This window comes from Caenorhabditis remanei, chromosome X (assembly GCF_010183535.1).
Source record: "Caenorhabditis remanei strain PX506 chromosome X, whole genome shotgun sequence".
Classification (NCBI taxonomy): domain Eukaryota; kingdom Metazoa; phylum Nematoda; class Chromadorea; order Rhabditida; family Rhabditidae; genus Caenorhabditis; species Caenorhabditis remanei.
The window spans coordinates 650,369-668,805 of NC_071333.1; the positions used below are offsets into that span (position 1 = coordinate 650,369).

The following is an 18,437-nucleotide window of genomic DNA, read 5'->3' on the forward strand; positions in this document are numbered from 1 at the left end:
GAGAATTCCGTAAGTTGGAGGGGATTGCCTGTAATTGTATTCTGCTAATCCTCTTCTTTCGGAGGACTGCTACACTTACAAAACGTTTGAGTTACATCATTTTTCGAGAGAAACATTGGGAAGTGTTGATTTTTTGTCAAAGTGTGGAAGTTCAAAACAAACGAGGTGTTGAAATAATAATAATTTTGGGAAAGATAAAAATTTCATTGAAAAATAATGAAAATAACAGAAATTATTGCACACTGGATTTCTTCGATGATCCGAACAGTTTTTATCACATATTTAAAGCATTTTTTAAAATTTAACAACAGATTCCAAGAATATGTAAATGTCGGATTGCATGATGTGGTTATGTCTGAAAAACGCTTTATTTCTTTTTTTGCGAAGCATAATTCCCACCTTTCCCAAAATCTGTACTCTTCTATATTTCTCACATTTCGCTAGGCAGGATCAATTGGAAATCATCAAATCATAATGAAAAAATCCGGATTTTTTTGCTTGGATGCTGACAACTATTTCTCTCTTTTTCTCTCTTCCGACATCTCTCCCTTTGAAGGAGATGCGACGGGTGTTATCCGTCGCCTGACACTATTTCCCCCAAATTGTCTGCGGTCGTCATAATAATGCCGCATTATAATAATGTTCCGTATCACGCAACGTTTCTATCACTTATTTTCTTGTCATCGTTTTCCACTGTGAATTGTCAGTTTCTTGAAATTTTCGGATTATCCACAGGCGATGCTGGAACACATGACCGAGGACCGTTCCAGGATTTGGCGACGTAAGAAAATATCTTTAATTCTTTATTTACAGAATGCTCAAATAATTTCAATTTCAGACAATCCGTGGGCCTCATGAAATTTTTACAAACTGTCCAAAAGAATCCAGATAACAACCTTGCCAAAAAGTGAGAATCTTGAATTGTCAAGTTTTTGCTGTATTAAAATGTTCAGACTAAAAGAGCCATTACCTTCCATGAACCTGGTAGATGGTGTTCCAGTAGTGCCCGGTCTTCTCGGAAGTCTTCCAGGAGCTGGATCCTGCCTACCACGTGGATCACCACTGATCAAAGACAAGTGAGTGGTTTCTCATTAGTAGAAAACGTCATTTTTACGCAGTTCCTACTTTTTTCAGTTTACATCATCTGTCTCTAGAAAGCCAAAAACCATAAAATCTATGATTCATCCTCTTTTTCTTTGAAGGTCACCAAGCTTCTTCCAAAATATCTTGCGCAACATACCGGGCGCTCAGGATTATCTGGCCAGTTTATTGCCAGCGCCAAAAGTCGACGTCAAAGCATTGTATGGCAAGTTCCAGTGGGTGAGTGGCAGGGAGAGATAGGGAGAGAGAAAGATCACAATGATCATGGATCAAAAAATTGAATAAAGAATATTTAAGCTATTTGCCATTGAGGAAAGAACATTGATTAATTAAATAGAGAGTGGACATCCGGACTGACAATTGGACAGTCACCAGTGTTAAATAAGAATTACAGATAATTTACTAATTTTATTTATGAAGAAACTATAGTGTGTCTATTTAAGTGTTTTGTTCATTAGTATTCTAATAGCTTTATTTTATAACAAATTGAAAATGTTCATATTATCATGAATGACTGCTAATTTCAGGCTCTAGACACCCCGTCAGTTCACAATCGATACTGTGCAACTACTGAATGTAAGTTCAATCTCAAATGTTCCCTTTTCAATTTAAAATTATTTAGTTATGCCTCAAGCCGAATCTGGAAACTCTTCCGCTTTCAGTTTGCAAGAAAAGTTCAGAGCAGGAAATGTTGATGCTGGAGAGAAGGTGAGACATACACGGACAGACAAAACATAGATAATTCAACATTGCTTATTTTTCTAAAGTTTATACAAGCTATTTCAGGTTGCTTTTGGATATGGTATTATTCACAAAGAAAGGACATATGTATACATGCAAGACGACCCATGCCCTTGTAAGTGTTTATTTTCTTTTTCCGTATCAAAATTTCAATTATTTAGACCAAATTGTGGTAGTCGGACCAATAAACAAACAACACAAACAATATGAGTACCTTATTCTCTCCAACTGGGCTAGATTCCCAATGATTGGGCTAGTTAGAGACCTCAGGAAGTTTTATACCGACTACAAAGACCAGGTGGAGACAGATTTGGAGAAAGCAGGATTCATGGATGATGTGACTGGGTGAGTTACATTTTTTATCACTTGGATAAAAAATTCTTGGTTATGTCTATCTATAATTTTTTTGTAGAAGCAACCCAATCCATTATGCTGACTGGTCAAAGTGCAAAAAGGCAACACCAGTAAATTATCTCACAAATGTTCTCACGGATCTTTTTGGATAACAATCTCTTTTTTCATCTGCACCTTTTATTAACTAACATAATTTATTAAGACTTAAAATAAATAATTCTTCCCAAAAAAAGAGTGGCAAAAGTTGAATTGGCCCGAAACCTGTTTGACATGTTCAATTAATTTCAATAGTATAATATGCGTTTTAAATTTGATATTATGACTGTTATCAATTTTGCACATCTAGAATGCATCTTTGATTTGTTCGAATGGTCGTAATGCCAAGTCTACCGGCAGGTGGATACTGTATTTGTGTAAGTCTTCGAGAAGTGTATAGAGTTCTTCACAACCTGAAAAAGAATTACTTCAAGAGGGTATGTTACCAATTTCAAAACGCTTACCAGTTCTAGCAACATAACTCCAAGAGTTGTAGCACATTTCCACAACTTGTCGTGTTCGGAAGATTATCCTAAAATTGAAACGTTTTATTCAGTTTGGCACACAAAAAGTTAACAAACCTCAGCCATGCCGGCAGTTTTTTCTCATTCATTGCTGCTGACACAAAAGCCTTCCAATGAGCATCTTTTGATCGTTTTAACCTTGCATGAGTCGAGATTATATTCTCAATTGTAGTCAGAAGAATCTAAGAGTCTCACGTAGTAAAATTAATTTTTGTCCTGTTAATTCTCACCTGCTTAGACGTAATACTTCTCCCACCCACATGATCCAGTTTGAACGATTGACTAAGTTTCCTAACAGGGGCATCCGTAGTGTCCCTACCAGTTTTCATCCCATAAAAATAGATGATCACATCCCAAATATGACTCAAACAAGTTGATTTTTCATCGTTCGTTGTTTTGGCTACAAAACACCCCAATCCTGGTATCCTTTTGTGCACAACGGTCTCTGAAAGCATTCCGTGCTCTAACAAAGCCTTCAATGCGGGACACAGCTGCTTTCGGACAACAGTTACCACTTCCTCTTCGGATCTCTCAAAGACCTCCTGAATAGTAATTTGATATAAGTTGCAAGATAGAATACTCGGTGGAACTAACGTCATTTTCAACTTGGACTTCTTCTAATTGGCCTTTAGCAGCGGAGTCAAATGACAACAGGGTGTATTTTTCGAGGACTTGTTGAGTGGCGTCAACTGCAAGCTGCACATGTGCTCGCTCGTCTCTGAAAACATGAATTATGTATGATGTGGGCAGTTTTAATCATAATTATGTCAAGTATGATCAAAGTTTGGATATAACTCTCCCAAATGTTTCTTTTATGAGATTTCTCTTTTCAACTTCTATATAGGTATCTATTTTTGAGGCATACATCATATCTCTGACTTCGGATTTCCGCAAGTGACTATAAACGGAAATGAGAAATTTATGAGTTATGTATAATACATACATCACTTTCAATCTGCAAATCAATTTTATCAAGTCAAAATTGAAACTAACCCATAATGGTTCCCTTTTAGTGTATTTTTCAGCTGATTCTTTTGGAATCTTCCTGTTGAGCAACCGATGATGCCACTGAGAAACGAGTTGTTTTTGGATTTTGCACCGGAAAGTGGAGTGGAGCCCATACTCTAAAAAATACAAGAATTAACTGTCATCTTCTTATTTTCAATCAATCGGCATACCCTAACTGGTGTAGTTTGGTTAGAATTTTCGGCGTTCTCCTTTTGCAGAAAATTGACAAATCTCTCCAAATCTGTGATTTGTGTTTGCAATTGATCTACTAGCTGCCCTTTCTCTTTGAATGGATTCACAAGTTGTTTCAATGCGTCATCCACATTACGTTGTATTTCTGTTTGGTTCATTTTGTCAATATCCAGGTTCAACTCAATCTTTTCTTGGAGTTTGTCAAGAACTGCTTTTTGTTTTTTTAGAATATCCGTGCTGGGCAGTGCACCTTCTCCATTCTCATAAGCTGTCCTTTCCAAGTCTTCCACTTGTTCACGAAGCTGTTTCAATAACTCTTTTTGCCTGAAAATAACACTCGGAAGTTATCTACCTCTGTTTTTCTGTTTTTCCGGATGTCTTACCGCTCATTTTGTTTTTCCAACACTTCATTCCCACTTTCACTCTCACTCCGTAGCCTTTGCAGTTCATTCATATCCGTGCAGCCTTTGAACGCAAACTCCTGGAGCTCCGTGAGTAGTTTCTGGAACATTTCATATTCTTTTTGCCCCCGAGGCAAGTTTAATTATACCTCTCGGTCGTGGGGGTCTGCTTCATTCATCTGCTTTATCCGGAACTGCACTTGAGCGAAATGAGAGCTCAGAGAGAATAGCGAGTTATTGAGCCGTTCTTGCTCTTCTTCCAATTGTTGGACCCGTAGAGCGTCATTGAGACTCCTGGAAAAGTTTAACATTTGTTACAGAGTTTTGCAAATAAAAACATACCCAATGTCGTCACTATGGCTGGATGATAGTCTAGCACTTTTCCATTCTGTTTCTGACATTGTGTCATCTGGAATAATTATCTTTATGACAACACTAACGGTTGTAAAAATAAAAATACTATTTAATTTTAAGGAAGACTCTTCAGTTTTGAAAATTCACCCATCAAAGAAAAAGTATGCATGTTTTTGTTATAAGAAAAACTCAAAAGTGTCTACAAAGCGACATATTTGTTTTAATTCTTACCTATAGTATTATAATGTTAAGAGTATATTTTGTTTCTTAGATAAAATTCAACTCACAGTAATCCAATCCATCTCCAATTTCTTTCGCATCTTCCGAAACACGTGATTTCAAGGATTGGCCCAACTCCACTAACAAATCGCTTGCTTCCAACTCGGACATCATCTTTAAAGGCTTCCTGAGATTTGCAACATTTTTTTTTCAATATAAATTCATAAAACTTTTTTTATTAAAAAGGACGAGACAAGCGTTCGCTCAATATTATATTTGGAATTGAATTTTCAATAAAATGAAAAATAAATGAAAGCTGAACAAATTGTGTTCATTGAAACATTCACCACAATAGGAGAATGAATGCTATAGAAAAACTGGAAAAATAATACAAAAACTACACTTTCTATTCTAAATTTCAAATTTCCGTTTCTAGAAAAAAAAGAGGAAAGGGCTTTTCAGAGAAGAAGCGAAAGGAAAAGATGACGTATGCTTTTCAAATGGATTGCTGCCCCAAAAAGGGAAAAAGAAAGGGAAAATATCGGAGCAAGCAAGGGAGCAGAGAAGTGAGGCATTCTCTGAGTCTCCTTCACTTTCTTCCTATTTTATTTCGTCGCTCTTGGTTATCGAGCGACGACGGCAAACGTGGAGAAAAACGAAAAGAAGGGAAGACGAGAAGAAGGGACTCTTTTAGAAATGAAATGACGAACGAAATCCTTGTGGGCGGATATAATTATTAGAATATGAACATGATGTAGTTAGAATTTTGCTCAAGGGAGTGATAGTTGGAATTCGAATAATTTCACGATGGGCGTTTTTCTGACACCCGATAAGACACTTATGTATACATATTTTTATTTTTCAGAAAAGAGTAAAAAAAAGAATTCAAAATGTATAATTTTTTGTACCGCTGGTGAATAAAAAATCCCCTTATTTCGAATCGTTCAGATTGATTCAATTAGTCATCTGGGTAAGGCCACACCCAAATTCAATTAGCATGTGCACTCTACTATTTTCAGATTTTCCATCTAAAAACACAAGAAATTCTCAAAACTATGAGCGAAAATACGAATCGATGAGGTACTCTACCCTCGAACTAGCAAAAGACTGACCAGTAAAAATGGAGGAGCAAACAGATTCGAGAGGAGTGACAAAAATAAACAGTTCCTTTTTTTCCTTCGTTTTGTTTGCATATTGTCAATCTCACCGTGCCTATTTACGGAGACTATTGCGCAGTTTTTTTGGGATTTCCGGATATAAAGAAGAAAATGTTTTTTGATTTTTATTGTTTCTTAAAAACCATAGTTTAGACCAGGAAATCAAAAAAACTAAGTTCAATGTGAGTTTGGATTTTTATGTTGATTGCAATATTGCAATTCGCTTTTTAGCAAAAAAATCATTTTATTAATTTATGACTAATGTAGTTTTAATTATCTTGGTCATTTTAATATTATTTTTATTTATGCCTGTTCGGACTTGTTTCACCCACTTTTCACTTTTCATCAAAACATTCATTTCCACCGAGTAAATAATAGGTAAACGTTGAAAAAATACGGTGCTTATTTGTCGGATAAATTCACGATTAGTCATTCATTTCTGATGAGGTCTTGTATAATTAGCACGACGGAGGGCCAAGTCGCCGATTGGGTAATGAAGCCAATTAATAACTCCAATGACGTCTTCATTAGTGACATCATCTGGTATCTAAAAACAAAAATATGCGAGTTGATTTTGTCTTGTGTATTCCAAACCTCGGTGGAGCTTGACAAAGTGATGAATGTGCAGAGAAGAACAATGGCAATGACAATCACCGCCACAGCTATAGTGCAGAACAATGAGAGAGCCAGAAGAGACGAGCGAGAGACTCGCCAAACCGATGAGCCAATGACGCACTGAAATTGATGAGGATTCGAAGAAGTGTGAAAAAAAGAAGAACATATCAAACTTGCACTTCTCAAAAAATGGGTCTCGAGGGGTTTTGACCGAATAGCTGAAACTTTTTAGAATAAGAACAATCCGCAGAAATGGTCAAAAACGGCTTTTAAATCTTGAAAATAACAAGAAAAGGTTAAATTGTATTCAAGCAAAAGATTTTGGTCTTAAAATTTTTGAAAAGTGACTTATATCTGTGCTACCCCGCGCCCCTAACTATTAAAATCCTACTAATTGTTTTAGAAAAAGTTAGTAACAATACGCCCAGCTCATGATGCTTTCATTTATTCTGATTATTTAGAGCTCACCTCGTAGACACGTTCTCCCACGAAATCTTGATCGTAGTCATCTCTGTTGAATGTTCTGGCTGCTTCCTCAGCCAACAACAGATTCCGTGTCTCTTGGTCGTTGTAAAAATTCTCAACGTTCAAACGAAGCTCTGACGATCTTGAATTGTTGGTTTTTCCATCTTCCGACATGTTTTCCAGCACTTTCACCAATGAACTACCACTAAAAATCCGATTTTCAATACTCCAAAAATCTTTAGGAGATCAAAAAGAAATGCAAAGAGACCAAAAACATGCAAATAGGCGGGAAACGTTTCGAGGTGATTTGAGTGAAAAGTGCCAAGTGAAATTAGCCCTGAGGCCATCAATTGATGTGTTGGCACGCGATTTGAATAAAGTGTGTGAACAAAAGCAAAAACTTCCGTTTCAAGAAAAAAGAAAGACTGAAGACAAAATCTTTACAAAAATACAAAGACTGCGTTTTTAAAGACTTCGACTCTCTCTGGAGAGACGAGAGGGAGTAACTTAAGTTAAATTAGCTTAGTCATGTAAGGATTCTTGAGAATAGATGCTCATAGAACTGAAAACACAAAGACCAGTTACTAGGTTATATGATTCAAGAAATAATTGTGGTAATATTGTGATGAGACATCAAAATAATGATAGTACCCCTATCCGTCTGAAAAACTGAGCTGAAAATCGAATGTGCGAATGTTACCAAAATGCTCTACCAATTTGGAGAATTCAGTTTATGTTTTATGTATGTCACGCTAATAAAACCGCTTTCTACGAATACTAGATTCTAAAAATATTCTGTTTTGGAGAACGCGAAAAATTTTGTCCGCTGGAGTTGCTAATACGTTTGAAATTAGAATTTTTGAGATAAAGGCTATGCAGCCAGCGTTGGAAAGAATGACAAAGGAAAAACAGAGAAAAATATTCCGAATTTCGAAGAACAAGGATTTCACTTAATTTGACTCAGAGATAGTTTACAGACCTGTCGTTTACACTCAAGAGACTCTATGAATCAGTGTATGCTGGATGAGACACCAAATGCAGATGATCGGACTCAAGAGTTCTGTTCCGAATGAAGATACTATTCAAAAAAGTTCCGTGTTTTCCCCAAAAGGAAATGTATTTTTAACAACGCCTTTCAGAAACTTGAAAGGCTGAAAAAGAATAAGGAAGGTTAGTGAAAAACGAAAAAAAAGAAGAAAATATATTGCTGAAAATAAACATGCGTGCTGTATTAGGGGGCCCACGGGGTCTATGACTGGACCTGACATGCCTTCTTCTCATCTTCTCTCATATCTATTCATAATATTTCAAAGCATAATTAAAATTAATTGGCTTTTGGGAGCTCGTAGTGTGTATCGCAAACAAGCGCTTGAAATTGATGAGCGTGGGGGAAAATAGGAAAATGCTCTTTAAATTAAAGAAAAAAAAGAAGTAGGTTATCTTGAATTTATGAACTTGAGTGAGATAATTTGAAAGCTTTTTAATAGGAAAATAGCATTTCAAATGGTCAGCTATTCTTGGTAATTGGTTTCTCCTTTTCCCTCTCCTCCTTTTCAAAGTGCTCTGAATTTTGGATCGCAAAAAGTCCCATGATATTGCAAAATAAATTATTAATAACACTCACCCAAGGCGTAAAACTCCAACAAGGGTTCAACAGAAATGAAATTGGAGCACCAAAAACAAAAAAAAATGAAAGAAAGGGCGGCCGAAAACGCTGGAAACGATATTTCACTCCCCATGAAATATTCAGTTTCCCTTCTTGAAGGCGTGCCGGATTTTTTTTGAGGAACGCAAAAAGGCGGATTGACGTGTGAACACTGGGACATTAAGGATACTTCCTTGTGAGATTGATCAATGATTTTGGTGGGAAATCCGTGTTCCATTATTCTTAGAAAGCCCTTGCGTGTATGAAAATCGTGACTATAAAAAATCTCTAGTTCTCGAGTTTCTGTAGCATGTACAACGACCAAATTCAGTGACCAATTATAAATTACAATGACATTGTACAGTGACAAAACACATCTCACATCGGAATTGGTAATTACTACACTGACCAACTCACAAAACATTTGAAAGTGTTTCTAAGTCTGATTAACATATAAACCCTACATTTTCCTACACCAGCGAAAGTGTAATTTCAATACATCAACCTGGTAAAGAGACTTTGAACATTTTAGTTGATCCAATAAATTTTTCGAAAATATTGCTGTCGGAATTATGAAGCATATTTTCCTACAAATTGTCAGACCAATTTTTCTAAATAGGAGACAATTTTCAGAGAAAATCCAAGAACATCTATCAGTATACCATATTCAATAGCCTACCAGCTTTCTTTGATTATGATTTATTCATCATTCTTGGAGGTTGACCTTCACTTACAAAAATCAGGACGTCAGAATGCTGGGTACTTTCATTCTGCACTCTAGACGTATAAGTAGGTAAAAAACTCTTCAAAATAACTGGCAAAACGAAAACCGATATAAACCTAGTTGAAAATTTCGAGTGAGGGTGCCCGCAACTCAATTGAGTACCTGAATTCGTTGATCATCTTTTTTTCTTCTTTTTTCTTCTTTCCTATCCTAGCCGAAAAACAATTGGTACTGAATTTCCACTCGGTTAAACACATACTTGAGTTCTAAGGCACCACACATTCTTCTTCGTTTTTTTTGTGTCTCTTCCGAGCAGGCAATTCAATTCCATTTACGTTAACCTCCATTTTCTTTTTAGGCCCCCATTTATCTTCTTGCATGAAAGAAAGAACTGGCGGGCTAAGTGTAGAAAAATAAGGAAATAATGAAGTGGAAGAAGAGAATAAACTCCGATTTTTATTGTTTTGTCAATGTAAGAAAATATACAGGAAAAAACACTTATTCCGATTCCGAGGAGTTGGCGGAACTAGACGAAGACCCAGAGCATCGTTTTTGACGGGGTGTGTCAGAACCATCGAGAATTCGCAGTTTCCTCAGACACTTTGAAACAACAACTTTTCTGAAAAATGCAAAACTAGAAACATTTCGCCCTAAACTTCAAAGATTCAATTAACCAATGAGACGGTTGGTGTAATTTCCCATTGTTCGTTAATTGTTCAGTGAGAAGGAGGGGTAATTATCACTACTAAAACAGTCTTCACATTTTAATGTGATCTGCATTGAAGTTCAGAAATTAGTTAGACCGAGAATTAACTTTTCATTTTGAAAACGACGGAACCTGATCCCCAGCAACCAAAAAGACTCACTCTTGCTCCTTCAGTTTTTCTGGCCAACCCGGATTGTTTCTGACCCGCAAAACTTCCAAATTTGGGCAATTTTTCTGCATGTTGGCTATAAATACTCCAATATTGCGAATCTGAAAGATAACGATGCTTCACAGGTATTCATTTTTATTGCGCCAACCTTATTATTACGTACTGACAACTCTTTCAAATTTCTGAACTTGGGCATATTGAATGAGTTCTCTGTCAGCATGTTATTATCAATTATCAGTGTTTCAATGTGGTCTCGGTTCTTTATTATTGTGCTTGGTATCGATCTGAAAGTTGTCAATATTGAAGATTGGCTCGTGATTTCAATTTACGACTTGTTTATTTTGGGTTCTTGAAACGGATGTTGGTAACTTAAAAGTTCTAGAGTATTCTTTAAAAAAGGAAGTGTGCGCAGTCAATAGAAGGTCAAAAGTGACGCCGCTCCAAAAGAATGCACTTTTCATTCCCTTTTACCTCGCGTACGCTTTTGCTTCTCAACTCATCGAATAAAGGAAGCAAGTTGATTTTTTGTGGATAAATTATTTTGGACGTCTGTTTGAAATGACAAGTTTAATTGTAATTGAAGCAAAAATAACTTACGTCAAATGTAATCCAGTTAGTACAACTTTTGAATTCGTTCTCTCTTTTTCACTGGAAACTGGAGCATTCTGATAGATTTGGTGAGCAACACAGGCGTGAATCGGCTGAAATTAGTGTTAACTTTCATGCAAAACCCATCAAAACATGTTGTTCATTACCATCCTCAATAATAAAGTAATATCAGCGCACAGACAGAGAGTTTCGAATGAAGTGGCAGCAGCTGTCAGAAAAAGAAAGTGAATGGAGGTGGCGACGGAAAATATTTTCTTATCGCTTATCAAGGTCACTGCTATTCTGCTCAACTACATCAAAACGGTTATCTTTTGAATGTCAGAGTTCTTTAGTACCGGTCACTCTCGCGAAATTTGTGCTTATCAACTTTCTGAGTATTGTTTGACCAAGAAAATTTGAAAGTTTAGCGGTTTTGGGAGCAAGGGGAGAGTTTTTCAAATAATGAATTAGAAAGAATAAAATGGATGTGTTCATCAAAATTCCTAAGAATTTAGAAGAATCAAACAGTTTGAAATTGTTTAAAAAACCAGGCAAAACTTCATTTCTTAAAAGTCAAAGTATCAAAACAAGGTAGATGATGAAAGATAATATATATTGCAACAGGTAAACTATTTTTTTTTGAATATAGTAAAAATACTTACTCAACCTAGTTCACCCTGAAATGCAAAAAGAAAATTTACTTTTATACACTCAAAATTATGAAAACTACCTGTCTAGTTCCTCGTTTTCAAAACAAAATTTTAGCACACTCATTTCAATGCTTGGAACAAAACAAAGAAAAAGAAAGCAAAGCGAACAGTTGAAATGATTTTGAAAAAAGTGTAATAGACACACGACATCTTCTTCCATCCCACCAAAACCAGATTCTTATCACTTCTTCCAACGGAAAACGAAGTCTTCTTGTCATAAATTTTCATTGTTCTCGTGTTCTGTTTGTTTTCTTTTATTCATTATTTATTCCCCATTGCAAAATGTAATTTATGGTAACGTCGGGTCGAATTCAGTTCATCTCTCTATCCGTTTTTCTTTTCCCTTCTTTTTTGTTTTCGATTTTCTCCGATTGACAAAAGGTACCGCCCATTCGTTTTTCTTTCGAGTGAAGGTGAATAAGGGATATTTCTTCTCCATCTCCTTAAATTTGATAAGAAACATTACTTACTTTCGGGCGAGAGAGAATGCGGTTCTTCTTTTTGTTTTCTTCAACTTTATTTTCTTCTTTTCACTTGACCAATAAAATCAAAAAATCAATTTTCAGGAAAAAATGGGGTTCATAACTTGGATAATACTACTGGCTCTTCCAGGGCTAGCATCTTCACAGAATGAAGACTGTGCAAAATCACATGACATTTTGTCTTACTTGGAGACAGTTGACTCTCATTCCTCAGGTGAGATCTCTCCGCAAAATGTGAATAGAATCTAATTAGTAAATGTTTAGATGAGATCCATATTAAGGGAAGCTATAGAATCAGAAATTGGTTGTACCTCGAAAAAGAGAATAAACTTGAGACGGATGGGTTGTTTGTCCTCTCCTGGACAGTAAGTTGTGAAAGTAATTTGTTTTCAGAAATGTATTTTTCAGAACAAAAGTTTATCATTTTCTCACCTGAACCCGTGTCACAAATCTGTGAAAATCTGTATGTGAATTCTGATAAATTAGTATTAGCACTATAAATTACAGCCTCGGAAATGTTCCGTCATTGGAAACAGCCCCACATCTTCTTTTCGGAGTCTTCCGAAATGATGGACACCAGTCTGCATTACCGGGTTCATGTCCACGAAAACGGAACAGTCTCCTTATCGAAAAGGTATACATGTTTAGCATCAAGAAAACTTTCCTCAGAATAAAAGTACTTTCCAGAATTATCCAAATGATTCCTTGCACTTTTGACAGCCGCAACCTCCCCTTCGGGAATACTACATGCACGATGACCTGGAGATACCGAAATCTTGAGCATGTGGATAATGTTATTTTCGACCCATCTGATCTAGAAGATGTTATGGAAATAACAAAAAAAGGAAGCATAAACTTTGAAGAGGTCCAATATGGCCTTACCTCTGATCAAGAATCCAAGCTTATCTATCACTTCTCACAAAATCCACAGGACATGATTCTCAACTTTTTGCTTCCTTCGTTTATGTTCTTGATTCCGCCGTAAGTTGGACAATTTGTACAAAACACTGACATTGAGATCCATAGTTTTTGGAAACTAGCCCCATAGTTTTTGGAGTCTCCAAGCATGAAGAATGTTTTCAAAAATCGTGTAGCAGGAAATTATAGTTCTGAACTTTTCGGTGATATGAGAAATCACGTGTTCAAAAATAGCGATAATAGTCTGCTAACACACATTCCAATATTTCCAGATGGCTCACCCTCCTCCTTGGTCCAATGGCAATCACCCGCTGCAGTGTTCTCATGACATCACTCTTACTGCTTGCCATTCATTTTAGTACCAATGTCCCTCAGACACTTGGAAACGGCGGAGTCACATCAATCACAATTTGGAAGCTTTTTGCTTACGGTTTCATAATTGCCATCGTCATCGAGCTCATTTTGATTACGCTTTTTGCTAGTCTCGGTAGATCAAAGACGTGCTGTTTTGCAAAAAAACGATCAGCGAAATACGAAATGGAGCCTCTTTATGAAGAATTGAATGACCTCCGTAAAAGAAAGACAAGGTTGTTTGAAAATATATTCAATTCATTACTCATGACTTCATTTTAGAAAAACCCGCAACTGTTGCCGCAAGACCGCACTGTTCTTTGACATCGCAAGTTTCATATTCTTCGGGATCATTCTTGTCGCTTTCTGTTACGGGTTCTATGCTCATCGAGGAGATGTCGTGAAAATGATTAACGATTTTGAACTGGAGAGTCTTCATATTTTATAATTTTATAACTTCATTATGTGACATAATTGTTTATAATAAATCTTCTTATTTTTCTTCCTGTTGTTGTTGTTGTTGGAGTTCATTTTCAAGTTCTGCGACCGTCTGTCCATAGTCGAATCTTCCTTTCGTGGCTTTCATTCCATGACAGTAGAAATATGTTCCGAATATCCTGGAAATAAAGAGAAAGTTCGTAAAGTGAAAATTACTGTAGCGGTTATCATTTATTATTTCTTTTTCTGCCATCCGATAGCCTATCAGCGCACCAGCTAATATGAATTTACCGTGATACAGTATAACATTACTCCGCCCACTTTTGTTTTTGTAGTTACTGTAGTAACTAGATTTTTTCGTTAAAAAACAAAGTCTGAAGATCATATTAAAAAATAATTGTAATCATTTTGCAGCGTTTCAAAGGTATACTGTATAAGAAAAAACGTCTTATACATTCCATCATTTTTTTTTGGTTTCCGTCGTATCCGAAACGACCACAGAACACCCCCATAAGATAAGAGGAAATAGATCATATCACCCGACCGACACTTTCTCTATCTGTCTTTCTTTTTGGCGCCTTAGCGTGTCAAAAAGATGGAATGTGTGTCTAAGGTAGTTGCAATACAAACTGATCAGCAGATAACCGGAACTGATGGATGTACTTAATAAGAGTTGTGTATGGGTTTGTTTTTTGAGTAGTTCCGGTGGGGTAGCGGATTTTTAACAGGTTTTTTTGAGTAAGGAACTCTATCACTTACGCAACACTTATGATTGACAATCCAAGTATAGCGGAAATGACACCAACGAGATTTGTGCGAATAACTTCTTGTCTCGTTTGTTTCCCCGTCTTCTGTTCTTTCAATAAAGCATTTTGCTTTTGCCATTCGTCTTCCGTCGTAATAGTGCACATCTTGAAGTTTTGCACGGTTCTGATATAAGGACATCCTAGAGAAGGACAATAATAGGTGTCCTCGGAAAGAGCAATCAACGAAATATTGTAGTTTGGGCCAGCGATTAGACGATTCCATAACCACTTTGCGGCATATGAATGACCTTTTCTATTTAATAAGGGTTTTCCAGGCACAAGAAGAGATTGTGGGTTGCGAGAGTGAATCGCTAGAGATGGGATTGAAAGTACTCCAAAAGTTCCGTTGTCCGTGTTAAACTCTGTCTGAAAGTTTTAGTCCCTGACCATCAAAAAAGTACAGTCGTATAAACTTACCTCCAATTCAACAAAATATCTCTTCCATACGTCAAACAACTTCCTATAATTGCTGCCAGTCATTTTCTCCAAACATTTACATCGAGGACGCATCAGATTAATATTCTGGCGGTATGTGGATGCGACATGAACTGGACCTAATAACACAATAAGTGCGCGTGGCAACCCTCTTCTTAATACACCAAGTGCCCTTCGGATTGATGTACGACTTGGTGGCTCACATTTCTCGCAAAACTGAAATATGGTATTCGTTGAAAGTTTGTGAAAGATTTACTAAAAGGAATATTTACGAAAAGGGGAAAGCTGAGTTGAGAAGCGTTGCAATTTAGGCCGGTGTAACAAAATTTATGTCAGTGTAGTGACTCTCATTGTCACTGTAGTGGAACTCATGTTCATTGTAGTGACAAATATTGTCATTGAAGTGAAAAATATTGTCAGTGTAGTGAAAAATGTTGTCATTGTAAAAAAATATTGTCATTGTAAAAAATATTATTGTCATTGTAAAAAATATTATTGTCATTGTAGTGTCAAAAATTGTCAGTGTAAAAATAATTTTGTCGTTGTATTCTAATGAAATGAGATAAAATCTCTCACCTCTTCGGAACCAGTCACAATTGTAATGAGTGCCCATTTGTTTTTTAAAGACCTTCCGACATAACGTTGCATTCTGTGTACTAACTCCAAAGCTTGTTGCGGGAGATCTTCGGTTTCTGCTCCAATCTCAGCAACATTGAACTGATAATCTGGTAAAGCTGTTTTTGAACCCATTCCATGTGAGATTCCCTCCAAATTTGGTACAAACTGACTAAGAATGTCTGAAATCACGTTTTCACTAACAAGAAGACGTTCTCAAGTACTTGGTAGCGTTACTAATCCGTCCATATTAGCATCTCCACCAATCGGGAAAGCTGCACCACGAAACTCGACATCAGTGAATGGCCATAAACCACGACCAGACTGAAATCGGATACTCTATATGTAAATGAACGGGGGTAGGCAAATTACAGCTAATGAGTCTCCCATTGCGCCCACAATTTGAATATCCTCTGGTGAGAGCTGAGCAACAGATTCGCCCTAAAAGCAGTACCAGTTGTATATCAATTTTCCTGAAAGTCAGGTACCGTATGCAACATAGGTTTGGCATGTGGGCATCTAAAACTTTTCTCATTAGAGAATCCACCTGAAATCTCACTGTTGACAGCTTTACGATTGTCTAACTGATCGACAATGCTGAAATTTTAATCTGAGCAATTTAGAGAATGAGTTTAGTATTTCAAACTTACACATCATCGTCATCTGGTGCACTGGTAGATGTAGTTACTGCCACATTTGGTAAAGGTTTGGCAGTCAGCCATTCATAATCATACTGGTCGTAGTCCGTGGCTTGATGTCTCTGTTAGATCCAATTTATAATTTTTTTAAATCAAGTTATCAGCTATCACCTTGATTAGTACAACTAGTATTACCAGTAAACACAAAAACTTTTTCAACATTTTGTTGAAACTAACTTCAATAAAACGTCGACAGTACTCCACTAGCTTAGCATAAAATTAAAATTTATTCGTCATTTCCACGCAAAGTGATACATTTGCATGGACATGTGATACATACAGTCAAGATAGGGGTGAAAAGAAGTAAATGTGTGCCGGGCGAAGAGAATGAAGAGGAAGAAACAAAGAGAATCATCTAGTGTCGAGAGGAAAAATAAAAAAGTTATATTGTTCATTCGTTCTTTTTGAAATTTTCTGTTTTCGCGTTTTGGAAATCTTCGAGAAGGTCTTCAACAACTCCGATTGTAGTTTTTTTCTCAAGAATTGGAGAAGAAGACAGAAATGAAGAGTCTTCAATGACGCGAATGAGTTGACGGTGTAATCCTCCTATAAAAGTGTTCCAATAATCATAGATAATCAATTTTTCTCAAGTGACCTAAATAATTACCTTGTCCATCCACAAACGCATGGTAGAAGATGTTTCCAAGGATTAGTCCGAGACGAAGAGTTGCAGACCACCAAGTGACTGTTCCATGAGAAGCAGTTGACACTAAAAATCAAATGTGAGAGTAGTAGCAGCCAATGACTAACCGATCAGAACAATAATATGGAAAACAGCGGTGACAAGAAGAAGAAGAGCAATATCAGCTCGAGTCTCACGTTGTTGGAGGATGAATCTGAACAAAATTAGCAAGGTATATCAATTAAAATGCACTGATTACTTGAACAGTAGTCCAAATGAGACTAATGTGACACCATAGTAACGAATAATGACGACAGCTTCGGTTGGAATTGTGTCGATGCCATGATCAAGATATATCCCGAGACGTGGGAGGAAGAGACACTACAAAAACTGTGTTTTAGTGGTTTGCTAAAAAAAACAACTCACAATTGTGCCAGCCAACAAGAAATAGAGAGAATTCAATGTGTTCCAGACAAACATCCCGCGTGGTAGGCGGACATACAAGGATTCGTTGATACCAAGTAGTTGAGAGATCTAAATATGAAAACTTCTATGAAATAACTAAATAAAACAAATTCAACTCACTTTTGACTTATAGACGTCACCATTATCGCCAGCCAACTCTCCGACACCAAGCAGCTTTCTGGTTTTGAGACGCGATTGCAGGTCACTGGCCGATTGTTTTCTACTAACAATGGTATCATCAGTAGGTGCTCCAATTTTACCAAGCAACTTTTCGTCTCTCATACTTTCTAACAACTGATCGTCCAACACGTCGTAGAATTTCTCAGCTACCAAACTAATCTCATTCATGGCCTAGGTTGGTAAAAAATTATGATGATACTTGTGAGAGAATGAAAGTGAATGGTGGATGCGGAGTGTTATTAATCCCGAAAAACGAAAACATTTCAGATTGGAGGAGGGGATTTGAGCAGATTAACGAAGAAATGAGTGTGGGAGAAAGAGAAAGAAGAAAAACCAAAGAAACACATGGCTCAGAAAAAATATCTGGATGTTGTTTGTCAGAGAAGTGACCTTATGATTTGAAGCTAATATAACATAACATCATTGGCATAGTTATGATGCTAATCTAGGAATTGAAGGGATGCGGCAGCATTGAAACAACACTTGCTTCCCGTTAGTACAAAAAATAGAGGTTGAACCTCTTTTTGAATATTAGCAACTGAGTATCTTTCAGTTTGTGAAATGAATTCACAGCTATTAAAAAAACTAGTGAAATATGTTATAATCTAAAGAAAAGGTAGTGGAGAAAACCCAGAACTCGCTGAAGAATATTTCCAATTAGGATTAAAAGCTCATTGACTCACAGTTAGTCTCACACGGAGAGTTATGAATCAATAAT

General features: G+C 36.6%; 6 protein-coding genes across 6 annotated transcripts; 2 read left to right on the forward strand and 4 right to left on the reverse strand.

The window, feature by feature from the left end:
- Window positions 1-623: 623 nt before the first annotated feature.
- On the forward strand, window positions 624-2,348 carry GCK72_022185 (uncharacterized protein; the record flags this gene model as incomplete). Its single annotated transcript, XM_003106798.2, has 9 exons — window positions 624-781; window positions 839-907; window positions 954-1,076; window positions 1,203-1,320; window positions 1,629-1,677; window positions 1,724-1,809; window positions 1,888-1,957; window positions 2,004-2,187; window positions 2,255-2,348. 9 exons carry the CDS (start codon window positions 624-626, stop codon window positions 2,346-2,348), a joined length of 951 nt encoding a protein of 316 aa, XP_003106846.2.
- A 190-nt stretch (window positions 2,349-2,538) lies between these two features.
- GCK72_022186 (uncharacterized protein) lies at window positions 2,539-5,104 on the reverse strand (the record flags this gene model as incomplete). Its single annotated transcript, XM_003107026.2, has 11 exons — window positions 2,539-2,645; window positions 2,697-2,764; window positions 2,814-2,938; window positions 2,987-3,298; window positions 3,351-3,474; window positions 3,750-3,880; window positions 3,935-4,280; window positions 4,340-4,458; window positions 4,507-4,651; window positions 4,700-4,766; window positions 4,999-5,104. The coding sequence occupies 11 exons, from the start codon at window positions 5,102-5,104 to the stop codon at window positions 2,539-2,541; spliced, it is 1,650 nt and encodes a 549-aa protein (XP_003107074.1).
- Window positions 5,105-6,520: 1,416 nt separating this feature from the next.
- GCK72_022187 (uncharacterized protein) lies at window positions 6,521-7,341 on the reverse strand (the record flags this gene model as incomplete). Its single annotated transcript, XM_003106961.1, has 3 exons — window positions 6,521-6,634; window positions 6,682-6,822; window positions 7,171-7,341. 3 exons carry the CDS (start codon window positions 7,339-7,341, stop codon window positions 6,521-6,523), a joined length of 426 nt encoding a protein of 141 aa, XP_003107009.1.
- Window positions 7,342-10,034: 2,693 nt separating this feature from the next.
- On the reverse strand, window positions 10,035-12,975 carry GCK72_022188 (uncharacterized protein; the record flags this gene model as incomplete). Its single annotated transcript, XM_053734692.1, has 5 exons — window positions 10,035-10,155; window positions 10,403-10,512; window positions 10,560-10,695; window positions 11,009-11,112; window positions 12,832-12,975. The coding sequence occupies 5 exons, from the start codon at window positions 12,973-12,975 to the stop codon at window positions 10,035-10,037; spliced, it is 615 nt and encodes a 204-aa protein (XP_053578258.1).
- GCK72_022189 (uncharacterized protein) lies at window positions 12,282-13,908 on the forward strand (the record flags this gene model as incomplete). The annotated part of the gene is made up of 7 exons (XM_053734693.1): window positions 12,282-12,405; window positions 12,456-12,556; window positions 12,600-12,654; window positions 12,699-12,825; window positions 12,879-13,172; window positions 13,382-13,696; window positions 13,743-13,908. The coding sequence occupies 7 exons, from the start codon at window positions 12,282-12,284 to the stop codon at window positions 13,906-13,908; spliced, it is 1,182 nt and encodes a 393-aa protein (XP_053578259.1).
- Window positions 13,909-13,953: 45 nt separating this feature from the next.
- Window positions 13,954-17,887, reverse strand: GCK72_022190 (uncharacterized protein; the record flags this gene model as incomplete). Its single annotated transcript, XM_053734694.1, has 12 exons — window positions 13,954-14,077; window positions 14,658-15,070; window positions 15,122-15,355; window positions 15,716-15,936; window positions 15,979-16,078; window positions 16,127-16,195; window positions 16,243-16,351; window positions 16,405-16,504; window positions 17,203-17,288; window positions 17,334-17,455; window positions 17,501-17,608; window positions 17,660-17,887. The coding sequence occupies 12 exons, from the start codon at window positions 17,885-17,887 to the stop codon at window positions 13,954-13,956; spliced, it is 1,914 nt and encodes a 637-aa protein (XP_053578260.1).
- Between the last annotated feature and the right edge of the window lie 550 nt (window positions 17,888-18,437).